Genomic DNA, 18,988 nt, shown 5'->3' on the forward strand with positions numbered 1-18,988 from the left:
AACTGATGATTGTGGTTTTAAGTGTTTTTAATGAATAAACAACAGAAACGTAAAGACATGTTTTCTTCTGTTCATTAGCTAACAGCTTAGCTTGTACCGTTTGCTACACTGGCTCAGCTGAACTTTGCTGCTGCCTTGCCACAGCACACCAGGCCTTTCACAATAAAAGTACTCTGCACATGTCTTCACCTCGTCCTGCCCTGTGTGTTGGGGGCCTCATTAGGTCTACCTGATGATGCAGTCGGTGAGGGAGGGGGCTCGGCACAGCCCCTTCCCCTTCACCTCGAACCCACAACCTTTATAGTTGGCCACACCCCTGGAGTCCACCTGGAGGTCGGGCTGAAGAAGCTCCCACACCCTCTGCTTGGACGGCAGCTCTCTGTCTGGGTCACCTGACCACACGGAGACAGAGAGATGACTTTCACTTTCATTTATCCATTTATTTATTTCTGTCATTTTCTATTAGAATTTCATTGTTGTAACCATGGTTACCAGGGTAGTTGAGGAAGGTGACTCTGTCTCCAGGTGTGGAGCCCGTGGGCGCGGCGAGTAGTTCGATGCAGTCGTCAGAGGTGGAGCAACAGAGGAGGCGGGCCTGGGAGGCCACGCCCCTCATCTTACAGGCCTTTACATTGCATAGCAGCACAACTAGACCGCCCTGGAGCTGCAGAGAGAGAGGGGTGAAATATTATATTATATTTTATATTTATAAATATAAATAAAAGTTTTGAGTAAGGAAGGAGGGAAAGATAAGGGAGGGGAAGAAATAAAGGCAAGGAAGAAGGAAAAAGATGAGAGAAACAATGAATTAGAAAAAGAGAGGACAGAAAATATTTCATGAAAAAGTTGTAATAATTTTGAGAATATGGTTCTAACAGTAAAAAGTAAGTCTTATTCGAGAATAAGTTTGTCACATTTTGAAAGTAAAATCTTAATATTTGGCAAAAGAGGTTGTATTTCAAAATAAGATTGTAATATGTTGGGAATAACGTTTGCAAAAAAAAGTCATATTTGAAGAATAAAGTTGTAATACTTTGTTAAAAAAAAGTCAAATGGAAAATATGGTCATAATATTCAGAGGATGAAGCTGTAATATGTGAATATAAAGTAACACGTTTATGAAAATGAATTATATGTAATATTTCAGAAAAAGTGATAATATTTCATATCCATATTAATTGGAGAATAAAATGGTAATATTTTGAAAATAAAATTGTAATACACAATAATAAAGTCAATATATTTGAAGAATAAAAAAGTTGTAATAATAATAATTTTAAGTCATTATATTTTCGAAAATAAGTTGAAATTTGATAATAAAGTCTTGGTATTTATTAACTTGTAATAATTGGAGAATAAACCGTGTATTACCTCCTCCAGCTGTATTTTCCCTCCCAGCTTGCTGACGACCGTCCGGGGGGCGTTTTCTCCCACGTCCACTTCCTGGATGGACATTGTCTCAGCCAGCGGGTGGCGGCGGACGCTCAGGATCCGTCCAACCCTCAGGTCAAGACGAGACACGTCAACACGAGGCTCCGCCCCCAGAGAGAGAAGATCAGAGCTGGGACGAGCTGTGAGAGAGTTTATAATAAGTATAAATAAGTTTCATTCCATCTTTGCTTTTACTGTCTCTTTTTTATTCCCTTGTTAATTCTGTCCTTTCCCCTTCCTCCCTCCTTCCTCCCTTTACCCTCCTCTCACCTTTTTTCTCACCCCTCCTCCTCCTGCTCTGTCTGTCTCTCCGATCTTGTGAGAAAGTGGAGGGAGGATGAGGATTCGTAGGAACAGCAGCTAGTGCTTCAGCAGGAGAGGCAGGTTGATTGACAGGTGATGTGGAGGTGGAGCTAAGAGATGGAGGAGGCGGGGCCGGGGAGAGCAAGGCCTTGGCTGAGAGAGGGAGAACAGCAGATAGAGATGTGATTGTTCTTAACCGAGAAAATAAATGCAGGAATTTATTTTAATGTATCTGGCCGTGTTTTATCTTTTGGACAAAACTCCTAAAGATTTTGACTCAATAAAGTTCTTATTAAATTAAATTTAAAAAAACAATTCCGCTGTAAATATTCCCCTTCGGTTTTCTGTAATTTAAATCTGACCACAGTCAGACACTGAACCAGCTCAGGGGGAAAGAAAATCATCTACAGTTGTCACAGTGTATGTGTGTGTGTGTTTGTACTTGTATTCTTGTGGGGACCACCTCCAGTTTCAGACATTGTGAGGACATAAAATAACAGTATTTGTGCAAAGTGAGGACATTTTCTTAAAGGGGGGACATTTTTAGAGAAGTGAGGATCATTTGAAAATAACATTTTTGAAAGTAGGAAGTGTTTTTTGGGCAAGTAGCAGTAGTTTTAGAAAGTGAGGTTATTATGTAAAGGGAATATGTTGTTAGAAAGTCAAAAAAACTTTAATAATTTAGTTTTTCTTGTTACCAGTGCGTCTTCTTTGTTTGTCCTGCAGTTGATTTCGCAGCTGTTCGATGTCTTTCTTCAGTTTGGCGTTTTCCACCAGCAGCTTCTTCTGGTCTCTCACTGATGTCTGCAGGACTGACACATACACACACACACACACACACACACACACACACACACACACACACATACACAAACACAGTAAAGTCAGCAAAACTTTGCTTTTCGAGGTTTTGTCACAGATTTTCACTCAGTCACAAATACATGAGCCTTAAATTAAAGTTTCTCTGGCTTTTGACATGGTCTTGGATTAAAATGATTTGGCAAATGATTCTTGATCAGTTTTCATTTATAGTCATTAAGGTTATTTGACCATTTCCTTAATTTGTCTGTAACTTTGTCCATATAATATTCTCCACTAGAGGGCAGCACATCAACCCTCTCCCATCCCTCCTGTATTTGCTCTTACGTGCTTTCTCTCTGCTCAGCAGGGCATGAGTTTTAAAGTACTCCATGATCTGCTCGCCATCGTCTGGATCAAGCTTCATTAGAGCCGCTGCCAGGCTAAGACAGAGACAGACGAACAGCAGTTAGACAGCAAAACAGCAGCAAACACAAGAAATGGAGACAGTCCATTTTCTTATAGAAAGCCCCAAATCAGAAACAAACTGAAATGAAAACTTGTCAAGTCTTAAGAAGTCTCGACAGATATTTTGACCATTTGTGACTTGCTCATGATGACACTGCAGTTTGTGTTTGAAAAACATCGACAGACTCCGACAAGTTTGACAGGATGCAAATCACACAGGCAATGATGTCATAAAGACACCAATAAAACGTTTATATAGATGATATCTTAGAGGAAAGGATGTGAATGATTTTGCCATTGCCAGAGGGCAGTGTGCACACACACACAATCACATGCACACACACACACACACGTACACACACGTACACACACGTACACACACACACACGTACACACACGTACACACACACACACACACACGTACACACACACACACGTACACACACGTACACAGGGAGAGAGTATAAAATGTCTCGATCCACTTCAAAGTTCTACCTGTTGTTCACCTGATTGACAGGTGGATTAAACCACACAGCTGGTGGCTGCTAGACTCGGCAGCTCTTGTTTATAAAGTGGCATCAAAGAGTTTTCCTTGACTCTATTGGTGGATGATGATGAACTGCTTACGTGGAGCCTATAAATGATTATTAAAATGAACTTTATCTGAAGGAATTAGATTATTTAAATAGGTTTAAAAGAATTAAATTTGGTATTTAAACCATCTTTCTGTTGATTTTAACTTCACTTTAATTTTATTTTATTGTAATTTTTCTGAGGTGTTTAAATTAAAGAATAATTCTGTTTGTTTCTTGGGTCTTGTTTCAACATGTTAGATGAATATATTTGGAAGAGAAAACAAAGCAACAGTGAGCAAAGGTGGAGGTGGTTTACCCAGCATGCACTGGACGCCAATGTAACATCAGACAGACGTTGGACTCTAATGTCATCAAGACATTAAAGTTTGGTTGGAAATGAAAACCCAATGTTGGCTAAGTGACAATGTGACGTTTAGCAGATGTTGGGTTTTGGTTTATTCCTTTCTGTATTTTCCGTATTTTATATGTGAAAATATGGCGTGAGACATCTGGAAGACAATGGATTTTGTTTACTTAACAAAACAACTTAAAACCAACAAAATATCAACGTGTTATACATCAAACTGATGTTGGTCACTCATGTCTAATGATATTGATGACCAAGGTATTTTTCATTTTCTACGACTTTATGTTTCTAATCTACTACATTTTAGAGTGAAATATTTAATATTAAAGTTTTGTTTTCTTATAAAACATGAAAAAGGTGCTTGTAGACTCGGACTAGGACTATTTCAACATGTTTTTATTGTAATCAACTTGTTTCATTCTTCAGCCACTACCTGCATTATTCTTTTTTGTTTCAAGCTTCAGACACTCATTAAAAAAACAGGCCTTGCAAATTAAGAATAAATTCAGGATTCAATTAAATGTAGGTAATTAAATATTTAGGTTTTTGTGAACTCAACATTCCCAACTTTTTAGACAGAAGCTACAAAAATCTGTAACTTAACTAAAATGCATCAGTGATAATAATGAAGTTTATGGAATAGTACGAAAGGTGCTGTTTGGGATTATGTCGTTACTTTTGTTTCACATTTTGTTGATAAAACTTCTAAATCAAAAACTTCTCCTCACAAGAGAGATGACAGTTGTATATTGGGGCGACCGCAGGACTGAAGATAAGAGATTTTGGCTGAACCACATGAAAAGAAACAGAATGTCACTCAAACTGAGACTGAAACATGAAAGCATAGAAAGAGCTGTCACTGAAGTTTCGATAGATGTTATCTGCGATAAAGAAAAGCACATATTAATACCATCAAAGGACACACACACACACACACACACATACACACAGAGAGAGAGGCTTATTGAAACCAGGATATTTGCATAATGATAAACAGAAAGCTACTGACGCACCCTGTAGCTGTAGCTGTAGCTGTAAGTCTGGTTAAGATTTACATAAACAAACAGACTCGACCAATCAACTGTCACTGACACACACAATATTTAAACAGCAAAACCCATTTTCTTTGTCATGTTGCACAGGTATGTTCTGTTCTGTATAATCTCTTTAGTCCATTTATTTGATTTCTTTGTGATTGGAAAAATGTAAAAATGTATTCTTAAATTATTAAAGTTAACAATCCTGAGATCAAAATGCTCAGAGATTTGCCAGCAGTGATCTCATTTAACCAACTAGCTCATAATCACTATGGCACCACATAAAATCACATATGCTAAACTTGTTTTTGTCGCTTAGGAGGACATCACATCTGGATTATGTCCGTGACATCACAGACGAAGGTGAACATGTCACTATATGTGAAGTATAATGTAATATCCTAAATAACTCTAAATTTCTAAATTCAACTTGTTGGGATTTGCTTTTTGTCCCCAAATGGTGGTCGGGTCCCCACAATGTGTGTGTGTGTGTGTGTGCGCGTGCATGTGTGAAAAGATCATATGTCCTGACAATGTGATTAAGACGAGTACACACACACACACACACACACACACACACACACACACACACACACACGTGAGCAGCAGCTGCTGAATAAGCTACTGAATGTAGGAAGAGATGCAACAGCTGCAGTCAAACCTCGTGCTATAAATAACACGAAATGGTATGACACACACACACACACACACACACAAACAAACACACACACACACACACACACACACACACTCACACACACTTACAGCTCAGTGTTGAACTATATTTTTGGGGACCCATCCTTGACATTCTTGACATAATGCATTCCCTTGCCCCTTACAGTAACCATGGCAACCACAATTGAATACCTGTCCCCAACCTCAACCTGAATGTGACATAACCTTAAAGTCTTAACCTTCATTTGAACTAGTGGGGTCCCCACAAGGCTGTCGGACCCCACAAGTATAGTAAAACAAGCCTGCACACACTGATATTTAATATTGACACATAACAAGACAAAACTCAGAACACCAAATTTTATTTTTACAAAGTTTTAACGTCTTCATGTCATTTTTGAGTTTGATATTCAGCTTTTCTCTGTCTGAACAAAGTAAATTCAACTGTTTTGCAAAGAAAAAATAACATAAAATCCCTTTTATTTATGTTAAATAAGGGGAATAATCTACAACAATGTAATATTTTAAGAATGATTTGGACACAGAAAGGAAGCATATGCAGCTGTGGAGGTTTAAATGAAAAAATTAAATCACCAAACAGATTTAATTTTGGAATTTAACTTTGCGGTGCGCTCTGCAAGGAGATTATCGTCTGTTTGTAAAGTTTTTCACTCCTCTCACTTGACATGCAAAAGAAAAGGGAGTCAGTTTGTGGAGAAGTCATGAAAAAGCAGATGAAACACACAGAAACACAGATTTGTGGGTCGTACCTGGGATGAAACAGGTTGTCTGCGTTGTCCATGTCGCAGGATGTTGTCGTTCGGCCGGTCGGGAACAGAAAGCTCAGAGTCCGTCTGGAGCTGAGGCAAAAACTCTCCGTCAGCTGTCTCCTTCCATCTTCAGCCGGAGTCAACACCACCCGTGGTTGGAGGTCAAAGGTCAAACACCTCCCAGTTAAATACCAGAGTCAGGCTCTGTGATTTCGCTCCTAATGGAAACTGAATAACCAGAGGAAACTCACAGATTGGTTCAAATTAAACAAAATCTAAAAAGCCAAAAAGCTTATGTTTACTTTAAATTCACTTATATTTGCGTATATGTCTGTCTATATATCATATCTTTTATAATAAATATATTAAAAAAGAATAAATTATAATAAATATAAAGTTCCACTAACTGGTCACATGCCTATTAAAGTGAAGATAATTATTAGTATTATTAGTATTATTTTTGTGTGTATATATATATATATATATATATATGTGCTACATACACATGTATTACTTCACTATATATGAGGAATTTTCAGTATCCTGTCTTTCAGATCAGTCCACAGATCTTCAGTGTTTAGGTTAGGGCTTCATGTTCATAGTGGATGTTGAGATCTGCTCAGGATCAAAGTCCTGCTGCAGAAACTCTTTCCTCTGGGACTTTTTTTGACTCACAGCAGGACGTTCTTTTCCTGAATGTGTTGATATTTAGTAGGAATCTATTCAAAGATTACTTTTACTTTCCCTCCTGTAAGATAGAAACTCCCCTCGGTGTCACTGAAGTATTCAGTATGCAGAGAATGTGTTTATGTCGAGGGTGTGACGTGACACTGAATCACTGCAGTGTGTTTTTCAGTAGATAATCAGCCCCCTCTAGTGGAGAAACATCGATACTACACAACAACTAAACACTAACTTTCACTTTACTTCAGTCATCATTCTGATGCTCGTCTATCAGCTTGTGTTTTCTAAATGCCTGAATCCAAGGTTTGGGTTGTAATGTTGTATATTTTCAGTATTTTCATATTTTTGTGAAATTCACTTCAACAAATAAAGGATGAACCCTGAAACCATTAATTGTCAATATTTTAGAAATATGAATGTCACAAGTCCAAATTCTTCCATTTCAACCCCATTCTCGCAATGAAATGTATGACTCACCACAAAAACATCTATTTCATTTTCATATTATTTTTCCTGACAGGTTACACACACATTTATCTGCTAAGTTATATTTTCTACAAATGATACCTCTGTCAAATATTTAATTCTGATGGGCAACTTCCTATTTTAATTAAATTCGTCCTGTCAAATTCAACAATACTGAGTATAAAACATGTACCAGTCTTATAAAAACTCACCATGTGTAATTTGAGTAATTGCTGAGTGTAAACTCAGTGCCACTAAAACCTTCTTTCTTCTACATCCCAGGCCATAATCCAATATTTGATTAAACACTCAGTTTAGGGAGTTGCCGACAGACAGGAAGTGACTTTTAACTTCAAACAGTTAATCCCTGAGTCATTTGTATAGATGATATCAGTCATCAGCCATATTTCATCATTCTGTTTGATTTGTGATTTACTGCCTTTTCAGACTCTATAGAAATTCAGCTGCAGGAAGTTACAGAGCTGAGACTTCTGATTAACAAACACAATACAAAACTTACTGTGTATAAATCAGATTAGAGTCTATATCAATTGTTTTATTTGGTCATTAAACAAGCTATACATAATACACTCCAAAGTATTCACCGAAAAAACAAACAAAAAATCAAAGATTAAATCAAACATAAAGCATGGACATAAAAAACCACTAAATATAAAATTACTGAATGCAAAAATGTTGACTTACTGGTTTGATATTTCAACAGAGGTATGAATCAAAGTTAACCTCGTTGTAATTGAAACGTGTGAAACACTAGTATGTCATAACTTAAGAGTTTGACTATCTCATTATTTTGACTAAATATTACAATAATACTAATAGTATCAGATTTTATACAAACATTTTGACTTATGTCATTGGATAATAATAAATAATATAAATAAACAGTTATGTTTTATATGAATTTTAGTGTGTCTTGTAAGCTCATGTGGTCTGGACACATAATAAAAACTTCATTCATTCATTGCTGTGAAGTGAGTCAAATTGTTGATATATTATGTCATAATTTAATTAATTCAATTTTATTATATTTTTAGTTAAATGAGTAAGAAAGGATCAATTTTGACTAACAATGACAATTTTTGTTTTTTATTAATCCTGTATTTTACTTCTTTTTTGTCTTTTCCTCTCGAGAACGATCTTATTTCTACGATTTCCCTCCGTTTTACGGAAAATCCCGAGTGGAGAGCCGAGCTCAGGTGAATCATCGCCGTCACCTCCGGGGGTGAGTCAGCAGGGCGCGGGGGGGGGGGGGGTTTGCGTCGACGGAAGCTGCCGAACCATATTTGGATTCTAACCAGCCAATGGCGGGAGGCTGGGCGGGGTTTTCTTCACCGATACTCGCGCTCGCGCTCAGACCGAGAACCCGAGAACGCGCTCACAGTTACAGAGAAGGAGAAAAAAAAAAGAGGAGAAGATTTTGGAGTCGAACAAGTGACGAAAACTGAACCGAAGAAGTGAAAACCTGCAGCTGAAGCGGTGAGTTTGTTTCTGTTCGTCTCCACGAAGAGAAAACAAACCGTTAGTGTTTGTTTTTCTTGTTTTTGTTGTTGTTTTTTTTACCTGCTTTTAGACTTAAAGGGAAAGAAGCAGGAACGTGTCACACACCGTCCGACAGGTGTGTTTATATGTGTCTTCCTGTCTGCGTCAAAATGAACGACGTGTACTCAGCGTTTCCTTTTTATTTAGTGGTATATGAAAGACGAACGTGTTTAAACAAAACGTCAATTAATCGAATTATCGATCCACAGAAAATCAGTTTTCAAGTTTAAGTCATATTCTTGGGGCAAACAGGCCCAGAAAATATCCACCTATCACACGTGAGGAGGAACTTTTCTCTGTTACACCTCATTATAAAATCACATTGTTGCATTTAGTTTATGATAAACCGATTAGCTGAACAGTTGATCAACAGAAAAATAATGATTTTGTATTAATTTGGTGAACATAGGCCAACCAAACATTTATTTCTTTCCACTTCTTTAATGTGAGTGCTTTAATGTCAAAGGAATACCTTTTTATCTTACTTTTATTTAGTGCTAAAATGATTAGCTAACCAGTTAATCGATTGTTTTAATCAATTCCCTAAAAATTCACAGCTTCCAGATTTTCACATGTGGAGAATTGAGTACTTGGCTGTAATTTTTAAATGACTACACATCATGTAATGTGCAACTATTTTAATTATCGATTAATTTTGAAGTGATTTATTAGGCACAAAGGACATATTTACTAGATTGAGCTGCTTTCGTACATTAATACCATCGTAATTTAATATCTTTAGGTTTTGAACAGTTGGTTGGACAAAAACAGTTTGGAAACTTCGGCTCTGAGATATATATAGTATTTTTCACTGTTTCCTGACTCTTAACAACCCAAATCAATAAAGAAATAAATCAATACTGTAAATAAACCTTAGTTGCCTCCCTCGTTTCGCTATCAGTTGCACAAAATGAACAGTTTCCTTGCTGCAGCTCTGTAACACTCGCCGCCGTGTCCGTCTTGTGTTGATGAATCAGCACTAATTTGGAGAAATTGAATTCCCATGGTCTCAATTTGATTAAGGGTTAATGTCTGTCTTATTCTGTTAGGGCTGTAAACAGGATGTGGCATAAGAAACCATGCACAAGGCCGGTTAGAGATGAGTATTTAACACTGCAACGTCACCAAACGGCCGGTGAAATCAAAATACGAGCACGTGTTACTGAAGTGTTGAGCTTTGTGCACGACTGCAGCAGCTGAACATCTTTAACAGCTGCAATGAATGTTTTAGCTGCTGCGAAGGCATTTATTTATCACATGGCTTGGAATTAAACTTCAAGCGTCAACCCAGGCACAGTGTAATTACAGTTGGTCATATAAGTTGTTTTCTGTACTTATTCTCTTATTTACACATTAATTTTACTGCTTTTATGGGAGGATTTGTTGCTATTCTGTTTTTATATCATTATAAACTGAAAACTTTGGGGTTTTCAACTATTAGTTGGATAAAATGAGGAATCTGAAGACATCACCTTAAGGTCTGGGAAATTATAAATGGGCTTTTTATACTATTTTCTGACACTTCATTTAACAACAAAATCTACAATCTAGACCCTAAGCACCTGTAGAGATTAAAACGCACACACTTGTAATTACATGTATTCTCTTGCATCACAGCTGTTGCGTAAGAAGGTACAGGATGTTTTTCCTGGCAGTAATCAACCTGACTCTTCAATATAAAACAGCTTTTCATTTAGTGTCACTATCTAAATATCCCTGCCTGTCGGGTTTCAGGTGCACAAACAGAAAGTGTTTTTAAAAAGCATTTGACTGGTGTGTTTGTGCAGGAAGGTTTAACCTGAGACGCCGACAGACAGTCAAACACTCACTCATACATCAGCACACATTCACTTGTGTGTGAAATGTTGTCGGAGAGGCGGCAGGGAGACGAGGTATTTAGCAGGAGAGAGAGACGTGACTCACAATTTAACTCAATCTGCAGCAGTTTCAGTTTATCAGTACAACGTTACCTTTTCCCCTCTTTTCAATTCACTGTTCAGATTATTACATTTCAGAAAGTAGTGACAGATATCCAACACAGGTTCTCAGAGATTCAGATGAACTGAATTGATAAAATTCCTGCGTAAAGTTCAGAAGTTCATGAACAATTCCTCTGATTTACAAACTTTTTTATTTACCAGGTCACAGTTATTGTCTGAGGTTGTTAGAAATGTGATCATCTGACAACTTATTAATAGAATATAAAGTTAAATAAATGAAAAGTGACTCCATCAAACAGCTGCAAAAATTGTTGAAATATAAGTGAAGTTTGCAGTAAAATATGAAGAATCAACTTTATTCCCTTTATTTTTTTAAAGTGGTGTCTTTCATTTATCAAGGGAATGATTAGCGAGCATCAATGTAAGCCTGGAGCTAATGATCATGTTCATTATTGATTGATATCAATTATTTATTTATTCATTTTATTTCAATTAAGCAATAAAACATTTACTTTTTGAAAACTCATTTCCAAAGTGATTTTAAAAAGCAAAGAGGCTAAAACAAACCAAGAGCAATAAAACTAATAACATTATAAAAACAAAATAATTAAAGTTAAATTGCTGAAAAGCAAGTTTAAACATGTTTATTTATTTATTTTTTATGTGGATTTAAAAGATGAGAGATTTGGCTTTTTCACCTGTTTATCAGTCGAGACCTCGGAGCGACCAGAGGTCACGATAGATAGCTGGAGACAAATCACCTCAGGGGTTTGTAAGTCATCAATAAAACCTGCAAACAGATTGTAAAAGCAACAGGTAGCCGGGATCTGTGACATGTGCTCACCTTCAGAGTTGAAATCGGTTTATCTAGGGTGAGATTATTATCAGAGTGATGGAGGTAAATGACCAAGACTGGTTTAAATGTGGTTGTTTGCTCTTGTCTTCACCTGAATCTCAGCCACCGGTGTGTGTGTGTTTATCATGTAGACAGATGAGCAGCTGCTTTTAAAACCACCAACAGTGTTTGAACCGTAAATGGGTTTTTAGGGCCTGAAGTGTGACAGTGATAATTACAGTGAAGGAATCACCGACGGGAAGAATTAAGTTTATAACTGAAATCAAGAGGAAGTTAAAGAAAACAAACTGCTTTTAAGATGCAGATCTCAGCTGCTCTGTTTGATTATGAGGACGTCTCTGCTGTCGGACTCGTTCTGTTCAGAAGTCAAGTGTGTGTGTGTGTGTGTGTGTGTGTGTGTGTGTGTGTGTGTGTGTGTGTGTGTGTGGGTGTGGGTGTGTTTCTGTTTTTACAAGGAGTGTCTTCCGCAGGTTACTAAAAGTCAAACACTCAAGACAACATCTGTGTGTGTGTGTGTGTGTGTGTGTGTGTGTGTGTGTGTGTGTGTGTGTGTGTGTGTGTGTGTGTGTGAAGCAGGTCAGCGCCCCACCTGAACTTGATTATCTTCAGAGATAAGAGAATTCCAGTAGATTTCAGTAGAGTCGGGCTCTAATGAAGACCGGCCTCATGTCAGTGCTGCTGCTTCTGAACAACTTCAGAACCAGTTTACAGAGCGAATGTGTGAAGCTGGAAGAAATCTGATCATCTAACCAGAGAGAAGTGGAAAATAAAGTTTAGTGAATGAAAAGTGAGATTTTCTGAATGAATCTGAAAATGTGAATTAAGTTTTGCATTAGGAAGAGAAACTCACTTTTTTTTTTAATGGTATTTTCTGTTTTAAAAATTTTATTACTTCACTTACCCTTCCTATAAAATATGGCTGGAACTGGTGATCCATTTCACTATTGATTAAATTATCAGTTAATGTTTCAGTTTACTCTAAAATGTATTTATCTGTAATTTATTTGACTCCAAACCCAGAATATATTCACTTTACTGTCATACATGATACAGAAGAGATTCAAGCCTCACATTTGAGAAACTGGAGCCGGAAAAATTTTGCTTTAAAAATGACAAAATGATTGATTATTTTGGAAATAGGCACAGATAAGTTTCCTGTCGCAAGAAAATTACGTATCAAATCTTTAGAGGAAGTCGCTGTAACGTTGCATGTATTGTATCACTTCCTGTTAGAATTAAACTGTACACTTTTAAAGGAGCTATTTGTAAGTTTTGCTGTTGCTACATAGCCACCGTTAGCATTAGCAGCTGTTTGTGAGCTCAGCATCAAACTTCATTCATTTAATCACCAAGATCTGTCTGTCACTTGCTTTCTTCTGCTTACGCTAGCATGCTAACCAGCTAGCTCCAGCCCAGTTGGCTCTGGTCTTGTCACTTTCCGATACCGAGTCAGCTCCTTTTTAAAAATTAGAAATTTATACAGTTAGTCGACCTGTTGGAACAAAACACCTCTTGTGAATATTGGTCATTGATACCGTTCATTTAACCTCCAAATGTGGGAAACAGGAAACTGAAAATCTTTGTTGTTGTTTTTCAGGTTTGTTGTGTTTGAATAATCCCGACCAATCACCTGCCTGCTCTGTGACCTCACCGGTTTATCTACTGCTATTGATCAGGTCATTGATTTGTCTGTATCTGTGATCCTTAACCTTGTGATCACTGCCTGAACAGACCAGAGGAGTCGATCACTGCTGCTGGAATACTGATGCCTGATATTGATCGCTAATACTGGATTACCGGTCACACCTGAAACAGACAGGAGCAGTCGATACCTGATAGAGGAATATTTGTGGAACTGAGATCTCGTGAAAACCTATTGATCAGGTGATCATTCAGACTTCCTAAAGGGAAAACAATCAATCAATGGCGGCGTCAGAACTGATCCAGGACCATGAAGATGTTCGACCTCATGTGGAAGCTTCTGCAACCACAACAAATCCCCCTACGCCTAATCATCCTCCGAGGGTCGCTAACGGCAACCTGACTCGCCTCCCATCCCCGCCGACGCCGCCCGCCGACGCCCACGACGGCAAAAACAAACAGGAGCGCAGCAGACTGACCAATCTGCTGCAACAGAACCAGCTGATCCACTCCCTGAGCAGCGGGCTGCGGCGACACTGTGACTACGTCAAGATCACCGTGTCGGAGGAGCGGGCGAACCACCTCCCGAAGGAGTGGTGGAAGACGGGCGTGGCCTTCCTCTACGCCCTGTTCACCCTCATCTTCACCACCGTCGTCATCACCATCGTCCACGAGAGGGTCCCCGACAAGTCGGTGAGCCCGCCTCTGCCCGACAAGTTCTTCGACTACGTGGACCGGGTGCCCTGGGCCTTCACCGTCACCGAGGTCAACGGGCTGATCCTGGTCGGACTCTGGTTCGTCCAGTGGATCTTCCTCAAACACAAGTACGATCAGCTGTTTCCTACAATCACCTAAATATTGATTAAATATCTGTCACATTGAAATAACAGCTGTAGATACTAAATCTGACGAACGCTGTTTATCATGAGCCACTTGATCCAAATACTGAAGCTCCTGATTAATAAACCTTTAAGATGATCACTTTAAATTATCGACAAGATGCCAGCCTCTAGAGAGAAGACGTCTCACTCTGTTGGAGATGTTGGAACCACAGAAACACTCATCACTCATCCACATACAAGTACAGCATGACGAGTACCAGTAAAGTTTAGCTCGTAACGATCCATTAATTTAAGTGCGGATTGACTTAACAAGAAATTCCATGAAGTGGTGTGTTTAGAAATATTAGCATTTGTCAACCAGAGAGTGTTGAGTTTATTTTCACACTGTAAAATATCCTGTTCTGAAACTGAAGGTGACCAACACAGTTCATGATTTGTGTTTATGTAAATGTTCTTATCAGTTGGACTGTGCTGTCGTTTTGTGGAGGCGACGGAAAGTTGACTCTGAGTTTCCAGTTTTAACCAAGAATTTTGACTTTTCAAAGGATCACATTTAATAATTATAATCATATAAAATATTAATTAATACACTTTATATAAGTAGCACCTTTCAAAACACAGTTAAAAAGTGGAACTTCTATTTCCATCACAGTTATGTTTATAGAAGAAGTTATTTTAGACTGACTCTCTTAATGTTTACAGTCCGCCATGACACCTGTTACTGAGTTTTACTGTTTTCTGAGGTAAATGAGTTTCTGCTGCTGCTGTACTAAAACCAGCTGCATCAGCTGTTTGTATTCAGACTTGGCCAAGTAATAACCTGGACTGTAGAGGAATATGAACCAATCACAGAGGAGGAAAGACAAACTCTATATAACTCTTCCTCTCTGCAGAGCTATCGTGGGTCGGCGCTGTTTCTTCCTCATCGGGACTCTCTACATGTATCGCTGCGTCACCATGTACATCACCACCCTGCCTGTACCTGGGAAACACATGGTCTGCGCACCGAAGGTAAAAACACACCTGTTTACGTTACACACTGCGCAGTATTGTTAAATGTTGTTGTTGTAAATCTTGTTCATTGCGTCTTTGTGTGTGAGCAGCTGTACAACGACTCAACAGGGAAAATCTGGAGGATTTTGAGGCTGATCTCAGGAGGAGGTAAAACCCAAACTGTTAACTGTGTAAAATAACATCAGTGTGAGAATAAAAGTTTGTGTCATTGAATTGGGTTAGTTAGCATCATGCTAGTAAATTATGCTAAACAGCTGTGTTGATGAGTAATGCCAACGAAGCTAAGCTAACTGGAGATTTAAGACCAAAGCTAAAACTGCGAGTTACTTAACTTTCCTCAACTTGAGTTGGGTTTTCATCATCGTGAGAGTGAAAGCTTGTGTCATTGAATTGATCGCAGTAGCCACATGCTAGCTCATTACGCTAAACTTTTGTTATGCAGATTAATGTCAATTTAAATTCACAATAAGACTATCCTTAGAAAAGTTTATAATTAGGTTATTAATTTGGTTGTTGACACTTTATAAATGATAAATGAACAATTATAAACAATTTATAAACGTTTTTATACATTGATGCAGCTCAGTATTTGGCAAGTTAATGCTTACTACTCTCTCTTACTATGCTTACTAAAGAAGCTTTATTGTAACTCATTAATAAACGATAAATTATGTGTTTTACACTTTACAATAAGGCTCCTTTTAAAAGTCACCAATAACTTGTTTATCATTGTTTATTCATGATTTATAAAGTGTTAACAACTGAATTAATAACCTGATTATAAACCGTTTATAAATCCTTTATAAGGTTAGTCTTATTGTAAAATTTATATGATATTAGTTCGGTGTCTGGCAGGTTTTTCATATTGTGTCTAACGTTGTGTGTTTGTTGTGTTCAGGTTTGTCGATGACCGGCACTCACTTGATGTGTGGAGACTTCCTGTACAGCGGTCACACTGTCATGTTGACTCTCTCCTACCTCTTCATCAAAGAGTGTGAGTACAACATTTTCATTTTGACTGATTCTATTCACCTTGTACATTTTATTGGTTCCTTATTGATTATTTATGGAAAAACTCGCGTGAATATTCAATAAATTCAACATTTCTAAGACAAAAAATGCAGAAAAGGGAAACACTGAGCGGTTTGATAAACCGTAGTGCGACATGAACACGTTGTGATGTAATGTGTGTGTGTGTGTGTGTGTGTTTTCAGACTCTCCTCGGTGGATGTGGTGGTATCACTGGACCTGCTGGTTGCTCAGCGCCTCCGGGGTCGTCTGCATCCTCATCGGCCACGAGCACTACAGCATCGACGTGGTCATCGCCTACTTCGTCACCACCAGGATCTTCTGGTGGTACCACACCATGGCCAACACACATGTATGTGGACACACACACACACACACTCACACACACTGCCATGACCTCACGATGCCCTCTGCTGGAAGTATTAAACTTTGCCATTTTTTGCTGGAAGAATGAACGGATGAGTTGATTTAATTCTTTCACCTCTAGTAATTTCACGTCACTAATTCTGTGTTTTTCTGTTCAGGCGTTGCGTCAGGCTCCAAACAACTACCTGTCGAGGACGTGGTGGAACATGATCTTCAACTTCCTGGAGAAGAACGTCCAGACGACCGTTCCCGTCGTGTTCTCGTGGCCGGTGGCCCTGCCTTCGTCCTGCAGACAGAGGTACAGGATGGTGGAGGGAGGGAGGGACGAGTGAGGAGATAAGTGACCTGAGCTGATGAAACTGATGCATTCCTCCAGCACGACTCCTGTGCAACAGGACGGACGTACAGACGGACGGAGAGATTTAACATCAGTTTATTTATTAGAAGCAACATTTCCACCTCTGTCCTGGTTACTGAGGGAGAGGATGCACTGACACGACGAAGATGAGGAGGCACAGACAAGGTGTTACTACGTTTACATTGACAGAAGATTACAATTACATCAAAGGACGAAGGTGGTGAAGTAAATACAATACAATATGATACTTAAAATAATTTATATCTGAGTTTGAGAAATTCCCTTGATTTCTTCAAATAAATTAATTTAATACAATAAACAAAAAAAAGTTTTCTACTCACAAAACTTATCATTAAATTATATATATCTGATCAAATAATAATAATAAGACAAAAAACACCTGTTGCTGTGATTCCTGAAGTCAGAATTCAACAAATGTGGATTTATCATCGACTCTGAGCTTATTTTATCTTCTCAGATGTAGAAAATGCCTAAGAATTTCAACAAAAACAAATTGACCCAATTGTTAAATCAATAACTACATTTTGGTTTGTGAGCTAGCCAGATATTTAGGACCAAAGCTAAACTGCTACTGTTTAACATTCATAAAGCTAACATCAATGTGAGAATGAAAGCTTACGTCGTTGAATAGGGTAAGTTAGCCACGTGCTAGCTAATTATGCTAAACAACTGTGTTGATGAGTAATGCCAGCGAAGCTAAGCTAACTAGAGATTTAGGACCAAAGCTAACGTGAAAAAGAAAGCTGAACTGCTAGTTGTTTAACATTCGCAAAGCTAACATCAGTGTGAGAGTGAAAGCTTAAATTTTTGAATTGGGTTAGTTAACCACATGATGGCTAATTATGCTAAACAATTGTGTTGACGAGTAATGCCGTGGAAGCTAGCCATTTAGCTTTCCTTGTGTTAACTTGAGTTGGGTTTTCATCATAGTGAGAGTGAAAGCTTGTGCTATTTAATTGATTGCAGTAGCCACGTGCTAGCTCGTTATGCTAAACTATTGTTGTGAAGATTAATGTCAACTAAAGTGATAAAAATGTTTAGCGTACATGAAAGATAAATTTACCAACTTGACTGTTTAAACGTCTGGGATTCTTTCGTGCTTTGAACCAAATCTAACAGAGCTAACAAAGCTAGCGACATAGCATTCCTAGTGCTAACTCGTCATCAGTATGAAAGTTGATGAGTGTAAGTTGATGAGTGTTGTTGTATATGTTTTCCAGTACTTGATCTTTGTTAAGTTATATTTTCAAGTAAAGTGTAAAGTATTTTTTATGTTGTTTTTTTCGTTTCTTTTTATTGAAACAAAAACTGCCTGTTAACGTGAGATTCAACCAAAAACTCCCTATAAAATGCTGCTGAATATAAGTTGGATTAATGAAGGTTGTTGTTGTTGTTGTTGTACAGAGTTAATTTTGTAAACATATTACCTGATGTTCGACACTGCAACACTCACATCTGTCCATGTTGACGTGAGCAGTGTCACAATCCAGATGTTTGACAATAAAAGATTTATTTTCAGTCAACAGCTGCTGCTGATGGTTGATGTTGTTTACTTTTATTTAGATACTTGGAAGACTTTTACTTTGTTACTTTAACTACAGGAAGTTGATAATACTTAAGTACTTTTATTTTGGCATTGCACTGGTATGAACACCAAAAGATAAAGAGTGAGCACACTGAGAAAAATATAGATTTATTCTTTTATCTCTTGAAGAACAAACATGTTTTATGCCTCAAGTTGACTGACTCTTGCTGGAAATTAATATTTAATGAATTATTCATTATTCT

General features: G+C 38.0%; 2 protein-coding genes across 2 annotated transcripts; one reads left to right on the forward strand and one right to left on the reverse strand.

Moving 5' to 3' along the window:
* Positions 1-9: 9 nt before the first annotated feature.
* Positions 10-6,580, reverse strand: LOC130164318 (aminoacyl tRNA synthase complex-interacting multifunctional protein 1-like). The gene is made up of 7 exons (XM_056368981.1): positions 6,425-6,580; positions 2,881-2,975; positions 2,433-2,546; positions 1,702-1,887; positions 1,372-1,571; positions 493-664; positions 10-392 (listed from the first exon to the last, which is right to left on the reverse strand). Exons 1-7 carry the CDS (start codon positions 6,454-6,456, stop codon positions 226-228), a joined length of 966 nt encoding a protein of 321 aa, XP_056224956.1. The 5' UTR covers positions 6,457-6,580; the 3' UTR covers positions 10-225.
* Positions 6,581-8,939: 2,359 nt separating this feature from the next.
* On the forward strand, positions 8,940-18,725 carry LOC130164302 (phosphatidylcholine:ceramide cholinephosphotransferase 2-like). The gene is made up of 7 exons (XM_056368956.1): positions 8,940-9,070; positions 13,527-14,394; positions 15,306-15,423; positions 15,516-15,573; positions 16,325-16,420; positions 16,641-16,807; positions 16,980-18,725. The coding sequence occupies exons 2-7, from the start codon at positions 13,853-13,855 to the stop codon at positions 17,151-17,153; spliced, it is 1,155 nt and encodes a 384-aa protein (XP_056224931.1). The 5' UTR covers positions 8,940-9,070; positions 13,527-13,852; the 3' UTR covers positions 17,154-18,725.
* The last annotated feature ends 263 nt before the right edge of the window (positions 18,726-18,988 follow it).

The sequence above is a fragment of the Seriola aureovittata genome, chromosome 23 (genome assembly GCF_021018895.1).
Source record: "Seriola aureovittata isolate HTS-2021-v1 ecotype China chromosome 23, ASM2101889v1, whole genome shotgun sequence".
Classification (NCBI taxonomy): domain Eukaryota; kingdom Metazoa; phylum Chordata; class Actinopteri; order Carangiformes; family Carangidae; genus Seriola; species Seriola aureovittata.

Bases quoted from the DNA above. Each gene is read 5' to 3' on its own strand.
- LOC130164318 (XM_056368981.1), bottom strand. From the start codon at position 6,456: ATGGACAACGCAGACAACCTGTTTCATCCCAG. The intron at 2,547-2,880 runs GTAAGAGCAAAT...TGTATGTGTCAG, and splicing joins GCTGAGCAGAGAGAAAGCAC to TCCTGCAGACATCAGTGAGA. The intron at 1,572-1,701 runs GTGAGAGGAGGG...ACTCTCTCACAG, and splicing joins GAGGAGGGGTGAGAAAAAAG to CTCGTCCCAGCTCTGATCTT.
- LOC130164302 (XM_056368956.1), top strand. From the start codon at position 13,853: ATGGCGGCGTCAGAACTGATCCAGGACCATGAAGATGTTCGACCTCAT. The intron at 14,395-15,305 runs GTACGATCAGCT...TCCTCTCTGCAG, and splicing joins TGGATCTTCCTCAAACACAA to AGCTATCGTGGGTCGGCGCT. The intron at 16,421-16,640 runs GTGAGTACAACA...GTGTGTTTTCAG, and splicing joins CTACCTCTTCATCAAAGAGT to ACTCTCCTCGGTGGATGTGG.